At 47.7% G+C, this 14405-nt stretch overlaps 5 protein-coding genes across 6 annotated transcripts; 1 reads left to right on the top strand and 4 right to left on the bottom strand.

The window, feature by feature from the left end:
• Positions 1-1042: 1042 nt before the first annotated feature.
• Positions 1043-3711, bottom strand: FVEG_00633 (ATP-dependent RNA helicase ROK1). Its single transcript, XM_018887205.1, has 2 exons — positions 3669-3711; positions 1043-3606 (listed from the first exon to the last, which is right to left on the bottom strand). Exon 2 carries the CDS (start codon positions 3348-3350, stop codon positions 1272-1274), a length of 2079 nt encoding a protein of 692 aa, XP_018742929.1. The 5' UTR covers positions 3351-3606; positions 3669-3711; the 3' UTR covers positions 1043-1271.
• Positions 3712-3937: 226 nt separating this feature from the next.
• On the top strand, positions 3938-4794 carry FVEG_00634 (hypothetical protein). Its single transcript, XM_018887206.1, has one exon. It carries the CDS (start codon positions 4050-4052, stop codon positions 4674-4676), a length of 627 nt encoding a protein of 208 aa, XP_018742930.1. The 5' UTR covers positions 3938-4049; the 3' UTR covers positions 4677-4794.
• Positions 4795-4817: 23 nt separating this feature from the next.
• FVEG_00635 (hypothetical protein) lies at positions 4818-6298 on the bottom strand (the record flags this gene model as incomplete). The annotated part of the gene is made up of 3 exons (XM_018887207.1): positions 4818-4906; positions 4956-6072; positions 6137-6298. The coding sequence occupies 2 exons, from the start codon at positions 6296-6298 to the stop codon at positions 5335-5337; spliced, it is 900 nt and encodes a 299-aa protein (XP_018742931.1). The 3' UTR covers positions 4818-4906; positions 4956-5334.
• A 1166-nt stretch (positions 6299-7464) lies between these two features.
• On the bottom strand, positions 7465-9275 carry FVEG_14705 (hypothetical protein; the record flags this gene model as incomplete). The annotated part of the gene is made up of 4 exons (XM_018903673.1): positions 7465-8322; positions 8373-8544; positions 8603-8824; positions 8908-9275. The coding sequence occupies 4 exons, from the start codon at positions 9273-9275 to the stop codon at positions 7465-7467; spliced, it is 1620 nt and encodes a 539-aa protein (XP_018742932.1).
• A 742-nt stretch (positions 9276-10017) lies between these two features.
• FVEG_00638 (hypothetical protein) lies at positions 10018-12792 on the bottom strand. Of its 2 annotated transcripts, XM_018887208.1 has the most exons (5): positions 12734-12792; positions 12135-12671; positions 11804-12064; positions 11532-11751; positions 10018-11481 (listed from the first exon to the last, which is right to left on the bottom strand). In XM_018887208.1, the coding sequence occupies exons 2-5, from the start codon at positions 12542-12544 to the stop codon at positions 10489-10491; spliced, it is 1884 nt and encodes a 627-aa protein (XP_018742933.1). In that variant the 5' UTR covers positions 12545-12671; positions 12734-12792; the 3' UTR covers positions 10018-10488. The 2 variants fall into 2 exon arrangements, with proteins under 2 accessions (XP_018742933.1, XP_018742934.1); XM_018887209.1 differs by lacking the exon at positions 12734-12792 and having other exon boundaries at positions 12135-12692.
• Positions 12793-14405: the final 1613 nt, after the last annotated feature.

The following is a 14405-nucleotide window of genomic DNA, read 5'->3' as shown; positions in this document are numbered from 1 at the left end:
ATAGGTTGGTGGTGTATTTGTTTCAGGCTACGAGGGGACTCTAGAGCCTTAGCCAATTACAGGTGTCAGATGACTTATTGATAGTGGTTAATAAAGGGAACGGCCTGGCCATGCTGCTTTGGGAAGTTGAGGGCATCACAAAGAGCCACGCTTTGGCGCGTGGATGATGGCGCAGCGGTCTTGGCTCTGGGCCGGTCTCTTGCAGGCTGGGGGCCAGGATGCTTGGTTAGACGCCGAGACGACATATAAGATTGCATTTAGCTGCTGTCTTAACTTTGTGTGATTCTCTCGCTCGCATGATGAGTAACAACAGGCAGATCTGTGTGATACAAGTGATGGGCCTCATGAATATCAACGAATATCACACAACCAAGTCACAGCTACTATAACGACGTGGCCAGCATCAACTACTACTACTAACAAATGATCATCAACATTAGTCGAAACAAAACAGGTTGGTAGTAGAAAGTGGGTGTGGCCAGTTCCCCTACAACACCAAGAAAGGCCAACGCTTGTCTAATCTTGGCTTTTCTTGGCGTGTCCCCTAATTTATTTTTTTTGCCCGAGGTACTCTGTACCTACGGAACAATGAAGACGATGAGAATGTCTTTGTTAAGAAGAAAAGTCGGTCTCTGGAATGTCCACGTGCTGCTTGACTCGAGATGCTCTTTTTGACCTATTAGTACATTTCCAACCCCCCTCAATTATTAATGTCACGTTTAGATAGTGGAGATGTGCATATCACTATTTCACCCTCAACGATGCAGAAAGACGTCAGTCAGCCATCTAGTTACAATTGTTGAGATGGTCACCGACCGTTCAGATACAGTTCTCTGTTAACTCAAGAAGACATTAGTTTGAGCCCTGGCTGATTCTTAGTATTCGCCGTTCAATCGTGTCTTACTGGGTCTGCATGGCCTCAATTCAGCCAGGACTATAGTTAACAACTCATCAATACGGAGGCCTCAGCAAGTCAATGTCCCATATTGAATATTTCGATCTTTTTTTAATCATGAGATTTCACGTTTCCGTCAACACATTCATGAAAAAGGCGGGAGTTCCATGAGAAGTCTCCTCTATATCACATTATTTTGAGACATATTATGCCTGAAGCGGAACTAGCTATAAGTAAAACTAACCGTCAAACTCGACTCGCAAGTCCAAGCTTTTCTGCTTTTATGGTCTTCAGAGCTCCAGATGACATGACCCTCTATCTCCAGATATTCATGCTTTTCCATGCGAACGTTTCCAGATTATGGTAATACATATCCTTAGTCATCGAAACCACCCCATTCACCATCATCACCACTGTCCTCATTCGCCTGCAATTTCCTCTTCTTGCTACCCTCAATAGCACCACGACGGTTGTTCTCCTTTCGTCTTTCATACCCGCTCTTGGATGTAATCTTGGCCTTGCTTCCACTCCGGCGCGCTTCCACACCTCGTTCCTTGAGCTTTTTGCGATCTGCCTTGCCAACATTAGGGAGAGCATCTAGGAGCCACTTTTGTACCCCAGCCTCATCTCCTGTTTTGCCAGCCTGCTTCTCGCTTGCAGCAATAACGTTGGCGACCATCTTGACAAAGGGAATGTCCTCCTTGGTGTAGAATGTGACCGCCACGCCACCTTCGCGACCTGCTCGGCCTGTTCGTCCTGCGCGGTGGACGTAGCCCGCGCTGGAGCCGGGGACATCGTAGTTGACAACACCGTTGACTCCGGCAAAGTCTACACCTCGTGCCAACACATCTGTTGTGATAAGAACCCAGATGTCTCCAGCACGGAACTTGCGCATGATGGAAGATCGAGCAGAGTCTGTGAGACCACTGTGGAGGGCAGCAATTCTTGCCGCACCACCAGCCTCAAGGGGAATATCGTATTGCATTTCCTCGTGCAGAGCAGTCGCTCGGTCAATTGTTTGTGTAAAGACCAAGAAAGGGGGTCGCAGAGGAGGGCCCGAATCATCAGCAGCCGTAGGGTGCAACAGCTGGCGCAATGCCAGTAGTTTACCTTGCTCGGTTGCAGTGTATATAAGTTTATGTGCAATGTTTGGAACAGCAGTATCCTTAAGACCCACGACGAGCCTCACAAAGGGCTTCGGTGTGATACCCAGCGACTGTGCTCTTGAAGTCAACTTCTCTGTAACCATAGACTCAATGTTTGAGCCCATCGTAGCGGACCAAAATGACACCCTCAAGTGGGGGTTTGTACATGCCGTCCAGTCAGACATCATGGCATCTCGGAAAAGAGGATCAAGCAGAACATCCGCTTCATCCAATATCAAGTCTCTCACAGTAGGCAGAACCTTCTGTGTGCTTGGAGGTCCCGAAGTAAGAAACTTTAGTAGGAGGAAGGGCGTGGTGACCAGAATATCAGCCTTCGTGATTTGCTCGGGCTTGTCGTCTGCCTTATCCTCCTCATCCTCAGAATCTGACTCCTTATCCTCCTCATCCTCAGAGCCGTCTTCCGCCATATCCACTTGCTCAGCTGAAAGTTGCGTATGCTTCTTCATTGAAACGACCTTCAGTCGAGTTCCTTGAGCAAGCTTCTGCCCTTCGCTAACAATCTGATGCACCAATTCGCGAGTTGGTGCAACAATAATCGCCTCGAGTTCGTGGATATCGCCGAGACTTTGCCGCGACCGCCTGCACAAGATGTTATTTATAGCGGGAACCAAGAAACTAATAGTCTTCCCGCTTCCCGTGGGGGCGATTGCAAGGAAATCGACTCCTGCTCCCAGTCCATCTTCGTCTTTTAGGGCAGCCTGGGGGTTAACGAGAAGAGGAAGACTGCCCATTTGAACTTCAGTAGGAACTCGGTATCCCTGAAAAACAAGGTTATCGGCGACCTTGTTTGAGAGACCGTAGGCATTACGCAGCTCGCCAAAAGAGTCCAAAGGTTGCGGGAAGAGCTGCTTCTTTCCATCTTTCTTCACTTCAACTGCAGACTTCTTCTTTTTCTTGCTCTTCTTGACCTTGGGCTGATCCTCCGTCTTGGACAGGAGAGTAATCTTTAATCGATGCGATCGTAGCAGCTGGCGACACTCGTCCTCACTCAACATTCGAGACGGTCGTGTAGGTTTCGGTACCTGAACAGGCTCCGCCGTCTCAACAGCTGCCTTGGCTACAGGCTCTGGCTTGGGGGCAAAGAAGTCGACTTCGGGGAGCTCATCGTGAGCTTCGGGTTCAGGCTCATTCTTTGTTCGCTTTCGCTTCTGGCCGCGGACCTGATCATGGTAGAGCTGAGGGTTTGTGGATGTACCAGCCGAGGGCAGCTTCTGCAAAGAATTGCTAGAGTTTTGGCTATTCTTTTGTGTCTTTTTGGTTCCACGGGATAGAACTTTGAGAATATCCATTATGAATGAAAGTAAGGGTATGCGCTATAACGCGTGGTTGAGCTGGAGATCCTATGTGAAGAAAAGTGCTAGCAACTGAGAATTGCATTCAGAAATTTTGGTGGGCCCATGCATGTCGGCTTGACGGAAATCATTGCGGATAGTGGGGGTGGGTGAACAGTATGTGGCTGTCGTGAAATGAGCCACGCTTGGAGCACCGCCACAGCCGTTGAGATCTACTAAGGTTACAGGCACCATTCGTTAGTGTTAGTGGGCGCTATGGGTGGTTCAGTAAATCCCCGACTCAAGATCGATGGGAAATTGTTAGCAGCTGCATACTTTTTGAGCATCAGGAACGCTCCATGAGTGATCCATTATGGGGGATATCTCATCCAATTAAACTCTTGGTCTATACAGCAAGACATGTTCGATTAGTGTCGATCTCCGTCATAATCTTATCCAACTTTTTGCTGCGGGCATGAGCATAATGTATCCCAAGGTTGACGTCACTTTGGCCGCCAGGATAGCCAGCAATCAGGATTTAGAACTCGAAAGCATGGAAAATACGTGGAACTTGGTATTTCTGCTTCTGTGTTTCTGTATTTTATGTCTTGCATTCCCCATTCCCATTCTGCCTTGCATTGTCACTCTTGCATCTAAAAGCAGATCAGATCTTCAAACTAGTACATATCTCTTCTATCAACACAGACAACCGCCATCATGCCGACTATGCTTGGTCTCACCAACGATCGCTCACCTCACGGGCTTAACGCAGAAGAAAGTAAATTTGGTGGCCCCTCCAGCCAAAGAGGCATGGAACTTACCCCGCGCCAACAAAATGGTAGCATTGTATCCGGCATCGAAGGCTCCGACTTCTTCAACGGTGGTGGCAAGCAAAAGGAACACGACGCAGATGAGGAATCAGATGAGGAGAACCTCAAAACCATCAAGGGCCGTAACCTCTCCGCCGTCAAGGAGATGGAGACCCTTCTCTGGCGTGCCCTCTGCGATAAGCCCAAGACTGCCCTCAAATACATCGCCAAGGACGCCGTCATGTCGAACCGCTTCCTCTTCGGCGACCCTGTCCCCCGGACCGCTGACTCTGATCCTTCTCTAGAGGAAGAGATCAAGCACTGTGAGGAGTGGCTCGCCTACAAGATGCACGACCCCCAGCCCGTCGAGATTGGTCTCATGGCGGCTGCCATTGGCTACAAGCTCATCCTCTTCCGCCAACTTGACCAAGGAGATGGCAACTTTGGCATGCAGACCGTTCAGGCTACATGTTCTAGCTCCTGGAGGCAACTTGCTAGTGGCGACTGGGAGCTCACTAGTATGTTTGCTGGTTAAACGGTTTGATGATATGGATGATTGCATGAAATGGACAGGCGTTACATGATGAATGGAGTATTGTTTGGTGATTCGTGCCTAAAGGAGCTACATCATAAATCTGAACAACAGGTTGCATGCACATTAAACATCTATGTGAAATCTTTCGTCATTCATTCAGTTGAATCTGTACGCAATATGAGGTGAATAATAAGGCATTTATCATGTGACAAACAACGCTTTATTATCCGCTACCTATGTAAGCTTCTTGATACATTCATGTCAACAATCAATACTCACGATTCAACTAAGATGCTGGTAGCTGCCTCCGAACTCAAGCTCTCCTGAGTCCAGGATTGCCCGAAGATCACACATCAATTTAAGAGGTCCAACGTCTTGAGCCAAGACTTTCGATGACTATCTCGAAAATTGGATCTCCCTTCTTGTTTGGTGGAGTTTCGTCTTTTAAAGTGTCAATAAGACGTTTTAACCTCTGCTGTAACACACGAAACCTCTCTTCAGTACGAGCTTTCCGTCGATATACCAGATCTTCTTCCCCAACAGTACATTCGAGGGAGATAGTTATGCCGCTATGTTTTTCGAAATGCACCTCTTCTATAATTTCTGCAAGTGACATGCTAAAGAAGCTTCGTGCTGGACACCATTGATACCTCGAGTACTATTCGGTGCGGTAGACTGTGAAGTCGATAGCGACCAGGCGGTCAGATACAAGGTCTGAAGCAGTAGAGTCAGGGGATGAGCGGCCACTGGCAGTTGGATCATTGCTAGGTTTTTGTTTTTTGCCATGCTTTTGTTCTTTACCAGGCTTTTTTTCTTTGCCATTCTTTTGATCATGGTCGTAATCTTGCTCTGAGTGGTAGTCTTGCTCTGAGCCGTAATCTTGCTCTTGGTCGTAGTCTTCTTCTCTGCCATAATCCTCTTCGTTTAGGCAAGAAGAATATGGTTCTTCATCTCGAAAGGACTCTGGTATAGGTATATCAGGCCCTCCCCCCACGTCTGGTTGGCTATCTTGAATTCCCAAATCCTCTGTGATCGGAGGATTATTCGACTGCGGCTGACCAACTTGAGAAGCCGATATGGATTGCCCGGGAATCTTTGGTGGTTTTGCATTACTGTTTGAAGCTTCCGCCGGAGAAGAGATAGGATGATCTTGACTTTGGGCATGGTCACTCGTTGAAGATACATTGTAACCCGTGACGACAAGCTTGAATGAAGGTTTACTTTCTGAAGTTTGCGGGTTTATGGGTGAAGAATTGGCGTTATCTGGCGCAGGATCGCCCTTGTTGATTGTTTTCTCCAAAGCCATGTTGGGTGCCTCTTCCGTGTTATCGCGAGGCAATGACGATGATTTGTCGTGGCTGCCAGGTCCTCTGATGTCCTTTAAACTGTTTTCTGACTGCTAAGAGATACGTCAGTACTCAGCGAAGCAGAATTGTAATTGCTCAATGCTCTGGGCGTACAGTTGGGTCAATGCCTTGGCTCCTGGCTAGATTAGGCTCTCCCACGATATCCGCCGTTTGGGGAGGGATGTTCTTGGGGGAGCTCTTCGAGAACGGGGGAAGACATGGACAGAATCTGCTTCTCTTGGGGGAGGTTCGGCTTGGGTCAGAAGAACTTGCCATGGTTTTGCGGTGGTGCTTGGATTGAAACAGTCCTAGCGATGTGGCCTTGAGAAAATGCGCTTAAACTCTGTATGTTCTGAAGAGTGCTTTATGATGATTAAGGAAAGTAGCCTTGCTGTTAGCGACTGATTGTGTCGAAGATATCGTCTTGTGATGGATGTAAGGACGAAGACTGGATATGGACTCTGAATCAATCAATAGTGAGGCTTCAGTATGGGCCAGGTGTACCTACCTTAGAAGGCATCTCAAAATACAAAGGCGAGTTGATCCTCTGGAAGGTGCTACTATCAACTTGAAGAGAGCTTTTCGAAGTTTGTCGAGAAAACAAGGCCGCGCAAGCCGTTCACGTCACGAAAAAGTCATTATTATTATCGAGCAGCCCTTGGGCGGCAAGGGCAGGCGCCTCGGACCTTCCATGAGTCAGGGCGCCATATCTAATAATAACAGATGCAGGCATGGAGCCAAAAGCCCCTAAGACTTAGGTATGTATCAAAGATTTATCCAAAATGGTTTCGTTCCTTATCATTAAGTTCATATATTCCCTTACCACCGCTGATCGCCTTGTTATGGTGCTGCAGAGAGACAGACTGCGACAGCTGGGCACTGCTGAAATGATTACACCAAATGTGTATTCTCTAGCATAATAACGATAACATTATTTGAACTCATGACTGTGTTAAGGCCAAAAATCGTTCCAGCACCGAGTGTCACAATCCCCGTGCTCTTGCTGACGGTGAATGTGCTGAAGCACGTCTATTCTGGCGAAAGATTTGCCGTTGTAGCGGTTTCGGTCGAAATCCCCAGCTGGTAGATCACTTCACCGAAGGATCAAATCGAATCTTGACCAACCCGATAGGACTGTATCACGATCTTATTCAAGCCATGCCGCAGGCGACGGAATCCCAAAAACGAACTCGAATGTTCCCGAGGACACGATGATGACCACCAACTAATCTCCACTTCTCTGTTAGTGTAAGAGCATCGCCTCGTCTGCCGTTCCATGTTTCCAATGTTTCAAGCTCTGTTATCTCCAGCGCGGGGTTAGGGCGTCATTGAGCACGTTGCTAATATCTCGGGGACTTATGTCGTCATTAATAAGTTTTAAAGTCAACGCCGCAGATTTGTGACTTATAAAAATTCCTTCCCTTCATTCATCGATCCATCTCTTAATCCCTAAGTGGCTCGATACTGATCTCGTAGTCCAGCCTCTTTCCATGGTTCTTCACATCTCGTGTATCGCTCTCAATACAACGGAGAAACTGCTGACGAATGTTCCCAAAGACAGCTTCGTTGTACAGATACACTTGCCGGAGACAGAACTTGGGCCCGTATTGGCGTATGCACAGCCCTACTATCATTTCCTTGTCGTTCATGGGCAGAACGTCCATAAACTGCTCGAGGGTCATTGTGAAGAATTCGACCGCCGAAATGCTGAAAGGGTCGCCGTGGCTACCATCGTGAAAGGAAAAAGAGAATTGTAGAGGGGTAGGAGTATTTGTAGTATGCCCACGGAGATGCGAGCTCAGTAATCGCCGTGCCGCAGCTGTATCATACGAATTGCTGCTGAGCTCTTCGATATCTGGCCCAGACGTGGCAGTAGTATCCTTCTGAGAGAGTGGCGTAGAACCAAGCTTTACAGGCGGCTGGTCTGTAGCTGTCGTTTCATTTTCAGAAATGCGAGAACTGCCATTCTCTCCAGTAGGTGGAACTGATCGTATCGCAGTTTTGAACCCACAGACGATCTCATCCGTGGTATTCCTCTCTGCTTCTGATGATTGTTCCTGGGTTTTATTCGTCCCTGATCCTTTACCTATGGGAGCAACAGGCGCAGGAACAGATTTTCGACTTGACCTCCGAAGCTCTTGTCTGGGAGAAACTGCTCGGGCGACTGATTCAAGCCGAACATTGGGACCTTGAGAGACCGGGTCGGCTGTGGGTGCACGAAAACCGTTGAGACGCGGGCTTTTTGTACGCAACGGCGACGTCTCTGATTCTAATAGAGGCCTTTTTGTTGCCAGCACAGGCTTTCCAAAGTCAGTAGAGTGGTGCCAGCATTGATCAAGGGAATTCTTACGCTTGTTCTTGAGGGTTGGCTAGATCCATGAGATGCCTCCGAGTTAACATTCTCATTCTCATCCTGAACTACACTACGTAGCGACGTCACAGTATTTGAGGGTATAGTCTGGCTCTGTACTGTACGTCTTATCTCCTCAAGTGAAGGTAAGTCCGGAGAATCAGCAGGCTCTCTAAAAATCATCATATTAGCAAATATAGCTACCACAATTATTGATGTCAATAGCTCACCTCTTGAGGTAAGATTCACCAGACATCGGGGATGCCGGGGGATCGAATACTTGGTATTCGTAATCAGACTCATCGCTGGACAGATCAAGGGCAATAGGCTCGTCAGGCGCATCACCTCGCTCGAAGAGATTGGTACGCCTCTTTTCTTTGCGAACCTTTATGTTGTGTGATCTTCTGTTGTATAGCTGTCGAAAAAACAGCATGGTCAATGTTTTGATGATCCTATACAGAATAGACAGAAGCTGACTGTCAGTTACTCATCCATCTAAGACGCGTCAAAAACAACAAGAAGAGACTAGACTGACTGTTGGGAATCCTGTGGATAACGGTAGTTCTTGGTGTTTGCAGGAGAAACCTCGTCGGGCCAGAAACGAGGGCCATAGTTGTGTCTGATAAGAAAGTCTTTGGCCAGCCTGCGAATCTTTTGCTTGCATGGCTCGGAGGACCACTCCAATATGTCTTTGTCGTCGATGATCTTTTCCTCTAAGAAGCGGTTCATGTGAAATTTACGAGCAGCGTTGAACTCATTGAGGAGCTTTTTATCAGCATCATCGCCAAACCCAAGTTCGCCGAGCAGTTTCTTGATCGGAGGCACGTCCTTGGTAGTCCTCGTGCGAGAGGAAAATAGGAATGGCCCGGACCGACGCGCGGTACCTTTCTTCTTTGAGGTCATGATCAGAACGTACGCAGAGGACAATTCAGGGATTTGCAGAACAGGATTAATGAAAGAATGGGACGGCAAAACGGGGGGTTAGGTTATTTAGTTAGATTGTATGCTTCTGCGAACCCCAGATTCCGATACCCCTGTCAGAGCCTCAGAGAAAAGGAGCATGGGTCTTCAGGGAATGTTACAGTGGAGGCATGGTAACTTTCCACACATTACGGCCACCGACAGTCAGATCAGCGGGCCTTTGCTGGAAAGTTATCCAAATGCTGGGGCCAGGTCTTGCATATATATAACAGCTACAGCAAAATATTACACTAGCCATGCATGCTATGATGCTGGTTACTGGGTGCTGGTTACTGATTGCTGGCTGGCTGATGTCTCCCGTCGCTTATTACACCTGATGGTGTCGCGCGCGGATCAGGCGACGGCCGGATGTAATAGAGTACCCGATTTCTTATTAGGAATCGATAACGCATTCAGCCAGACTTTTTAACATGACTGTAATAAAACAATTCATTGTGACATATCGTGCATGAATATTGCATTGTGTAATATTATGACCCATTGTTGAAAGTTGCCCTGCCACCACTGTCTGTCCTTATCTTCCATGTTCTGCAGCCACAATTTTCTGTTGTTTTCTCTTCCCTCCCACAACAAAAAGTTAACAAAAAGCAAACCCGACCTAAGCTATTTCCCTGTTTTTGTTTCCCAGGAGGCCCTCCTACTGTATGTACCCTTGCGAGACCACGGCACCTTGCATTGCGTAACCACCCGTTCCACTAGGTGTTCGCCACCATTTTCCACAGTATCAAACACTTTACCGACATTCGAGCTGCTAAGTTAACTAATGCGCCAAAGTCAGACTGCATCGTTTGATCTTGGTTCAACCAGTGACTGTCCCCCATAGCCTGAGAAACGCGTGCTCGGGTACCTCATACATACATATGCAATCACGTTCCTGGTTTTCTATCAACTGCTCTAAGTTACTATACAAATGTGTTATTACAAAAGTCTGGTGCTTGATAAGGAAATAAAAGATAAAAACCACAGAACAGAACCCTGTTGACAGTTTCATACCCGTCAAACCATTAAAAGTCGTTGATCCGCCAATTTCCCAAGAATAGAATATAGTACCATGAAAACAAAAAGAAAGAAAGAAAGAAAGAAAACGAATTCGCATGCCATCTATCCATAATAACTAGAGACTGTATAGTCCATTTCAGATAGAAATTGGCTTGTCCGAAAAGTAAATAGTAGATGCAGCACCAGAATGTCGCTGCATAATAACTCCCAGGCACTCATATTTGAAGGACTCAAATCCATCTTCGTCGCCGGGCTCGAACTTTTCACACAAGTTGGATATTCGGCCTCTGAGAGACATGTGAAGGGTTCGGCCGTGCCTCAACCCCAACTCCTCAGCCACATCCGCAAGAGACATGTTGAATAAGAAAGATGACGGCTTCCAAGACATGAAGTCAACGCCATTAGCTATGTTGGATCTTATGACGATGGCTATTTCACGTCCATGCGGCACTGTTCGCTGTGTATCTTCAGGGTCCAGATTCCCAGAGCGGCTCCTTTGTTGGCTCACAGCACTGGCCTCTGGTCTGACCGTAGACTCTGCGGCCCGCTCCCGACTTGGCCCAGCTTGAACCGTTGGGGTTTTCCTGACCGGCACCTCAGGTAGCTTTCCTTGAGCTTTAGCGGAGAGGTCAGTGGTAGACGTACCGCGGGCATCTAGTTCTTGGTCTACACCCGCTGCTATAGCTGCCTCTGTAGTCTGCCTTTCAGCCTGGCGAGCTAGCTCTGCTCTGATAGCTCCGGTTGGAGATTGGCCTTGTGTTTCCCCGGCTGAAATTCTTGAGGTGGAACCATTAGTGGTGGTCGAGGGTTGTTTGCTTTGGCTCGCATTACTTCTGCGCTGAGGTCCAGCTACAGCTGGGGGAGGTGACGGAGTTGGGGTTGGGGTCGGGTTCTCAGCAGCTTGAATCTGTTCTTCTGTAGCAGCTCCTGGTCGACAGACTGGCTTTCTCTGTCTTTTAGAGCTTCGGACATTGGGACGTAAGCTCTGTGACTTTCTGCCACCTCGAGTACTCTTTGGAGGTTGGCGTGTCGATTTCGCAGACGTGCTTGCATCTTGTCTGGGGACTTTGGCCTGGCGGCTGAGATCATCGGGGTCTGGCTCGACCGGGCGCTTGCCATTACTCTGTGCCTATGAAAATATTTAGTCTCGATACGATGAACTTGATAGAATACACTAACAGTTTCAGTGACCTCTGGAGGGCTTGGAGGCACTTCGTACACGTCTGTCCTGGACGCGCTCTCTGCTTCCTCGGGAATAGGCATCATAGTTCCCTCTGTGTCAGGGACTAATTGTGAAGACGAAAAGGGCTCCGAGCTTGAGCTCTCATCAGGCGTATCCTGTCGCTGTGCACCAAGAATAAAATTGAAAGCAATTCCAAGGCCTGCAAAGTGATCGTCTCTTGGGACCATGTCAGACAGCCGTACTTCTGAGGCGGTAGAAATGTTCTTACGTGGACAGTCCTGATGTGTTGGTTCCGGACTGCATGCTCTCAACATCTATAGGGTTGTCGATATTCTGACCTTTGAGAATATGCGAGTTGTTATCGAGGACTTGGTGTTTGTCGTCAGCCGGCGTATCCAGGGGTTTTAAAGGTAAGGTGTCTCTATCGCTAGGCTGTGATGATAGCTTCGTAGTGGTAGAGTTTGAGGGCTTGTTTCGCTTGTACTCTCGGGCTGCACGCCAAAAGACTTTGATCATGAGACGACGTATCCTGTTTGAGTCAGTGACAGCTCATGTCGGGGAATACTCTATGCTTAGTCCATTTGGGTCAGAGCACTTACCGAGAAGAGTCTTTAGAATACTCAAGGCACCTGGTGTTAACGGAGTCGTGCCTCGCAGGCCAGAATTCAGGCCCCTTTCCCTTGGTATCGAGGAAGTCTTTGGTGACCTCTTGGAGTCCTCTCTGGTGAAGAGGCAACCTCCACTTGGTGAGTTTGTATGCAGGTATTTTGGTGCTAGGGGATACAAAAGACTCGATCTGGGCTCTGATTGCCCTTTTAAAGGCGATGTCCTGTTCTTGGCCTGGGTTGCCGTAGCCCAGGGCCTTGCGAAGTTCTGTGAGATGGGGGATAGTGGAAGTCTTTGTAGTTTTGAAGAGTCTGTCAAGGACTTTATGGGGGCTTCCCTGACCTTCGACTGGTTCCATAGTGTTGGCGACAGAAATATATATGTTTGAGGCAAACTTGTGCATCCTCTTTATGTGTAGGTAGGTCGCTTTTCAGGTCGGGGACGAATCTTGCCTGATAGACTGATTGAGAGATTGCCTTATTAGGAACAGGATCACATTTGAGTACTCAGTAAACATCCTACCAGCTCATCTGAGGTAAGTACTAAGCTTTTGGACCGATTTGGTACAAGGTGAGATCTGTAGTGAACTTACGCTCGAACTCTGGGGCAAGCATCGGTAGACCACGGAAGGATAGGGGTGATCCGCGAACCATCTGGGGGTACGTGACGAGGCAGATTCGCGATAGAAACTTACGTTCAGTTTCAGCAACACCTCGAATGCCTCCCCCTAGCTCACAAGTATATAACTTGTACCAGTTGCGTGGCTCAATTTCTCAGAGTGTCAGTCGCTCGATTGACCCATTCTCAATGTCATTGTATTGAAAGATCAACTTCTTAACAACCACCTCAAATTACTCATAATGTTCCGACTGTTTTTGCCATATAACTACGATCCATTTTATCTCTTGCACAGTGAGCAGAAAATTCGATGGTACATTTTGTAACTTGTTCTGTCCGTTGGACACCAGACTGCCGCCTTGTTCACAGAACCAACAGCCAACATGCATATTCACAAACCACAGCAGCAGGGGTTTTAATAAGAAAAATGTAGAAACTCCACTCCACCATAACAGGCTGAGTGTGCCTTTTTTTAAAAGAACCTTTGCTTTTTTCTCTTCCTAAAGAGATATTATTGGTCTCATTACCACACATGAGGCCTCTATATAGGCCAGACAAGGGATTTTGCTATGAGTTTCAGTCTGCTAATTTAATTAAGATAGGAATTTCAATGAGAAGACTCTAGAATCCTACTAGGGTTAATTGCTATCTATGGAAATGTTTCAGCTCGTCCCAAATGAGGTGAGAATGGTACCAATCTTGCCTCCTTAACTCCTTGACAGCTGGCCAGGCTGTCACTCTTGCGGGCACCATGATCAGCTCACCGTCTTTTGTCTCATAAAATCTGCTTGACAGGTTTAGTTTGCTTTTTCCTCGTTGACGTGTCAGGGTGAGGACAAAGGGGTGATCTGTTTTAGGTGTTGACATCAACGTTGCAAGATGGTTCAGCACGCTTTATCCTGACAGTCACAGATCGCGACTGTCCACTCACACTTTGTTGTATTCCTTGGGTGGTAACGGTCACAGACCATCTTAACTTATGAAAACTTTTCATATCAGATCATCGTGAAACATCGCATCATCCTGCCTCTTCCTCTGTCGTTATCCGTTGCAACGAGGTAGCGTGAATCTCAGAGTCTCTAGCTCATAAGGCTATCTATCTAATCCTAGACAGCTAAGCTAAGGAGATTCGGTTGTTTCCTAGCGAACTCCGCAATAGTAGTTTAAACGTGAGGTAGGGCCTGGCAGGTTGCACTGCCATTGTGAGCATTGAGGACCAACTGTAAGGCAACTGGGTCCCAAAAGGGAAGTCGCCGACCTCTGGGCTCGAGACTCTGTCGTGCATTATCTGGTCCTTGTTCCTAAAGACAAGATGCCTCACATTGTTACGCTCCGTCCAAGCTCTTGAATAGTAGGTCTCCCAGCAACCCTCCGTAGCAACAAGATGCTATTCGGACTTGTATTTCCTGCCTCCTTTACGCTGCACATGCAGTTGCAGGTCTCACTCATCTGGCCCGTGCCAAACCATTCATCTCTTTTGTCCTGGTCATGAAACAAGAGGTGCCTGCTTCCCAGGTCCTTGGATCAGAGGCTGCAGCTTCGGGGCGCGAACCACTAAGACGGTACCTTGAGCTGAACGGTACATCAACTTATTTCCTGTTCAGAAGCATGAATGATGTATCACAGTAAGAATAGCACGGACGGTC

Source organism: Fusarium verticillioides, chromosome 1, assembly GCF_000149555.1.
Source record: "Fusarium verticillioides 7600 chromosome 1, whole genome shotgun sequence".
In the NCBI taxonomy this organism is placed as follows: Eukaryota; Fungi; Ascomycota; class Sordariomycetes; order Hypocreales; family Nectriaceae; genus Fusarium; species Fusarium verticillioides.
The sequence above is the reverse complement of the archived record's forward strand: the minus strand, read 5'-3'. Positions and strand labels throughout refer to the sequence as shown.

Bases quoted from the DNA above. Each gene is read 5' to 3' on its own strand.
- FVEG_00633 (XM_018887205.1), bottom strand. From the start codon at position 3,350: ATGGATATTCTCAAAGTTCTATCCCGTGGAACCAAAAAGACACAAAAG.
- FVEG_00634 (XM_018887206.1), top strand. From the start codon at position 4,050: ATGCCGACTATGCTTGGTCTCACCAACGATCGCTCACCTCACGGGCTT.
- FVEG_00638 (XM_018887208.1), bottom strand. From the start codon at position 12,544: ATGCACAAGTTTGCCTCAAACATATATATTTCTGTCGCCAACACTATG. The intron at 12,065-12,134 runs GTAAGTGCTCTG...TGACTCAAACAG, and splicing joins TATTCTAAAGACTCTTCTCG to GATACGTCGTCTCATGATCA. The intron at 11,752-11,803 runs GTAAGAACATTT...CATGGTCCCAAG, and splicing joins AACACATCAGGACTGTCCAC to AGACGATCACTTTGCAGGCC.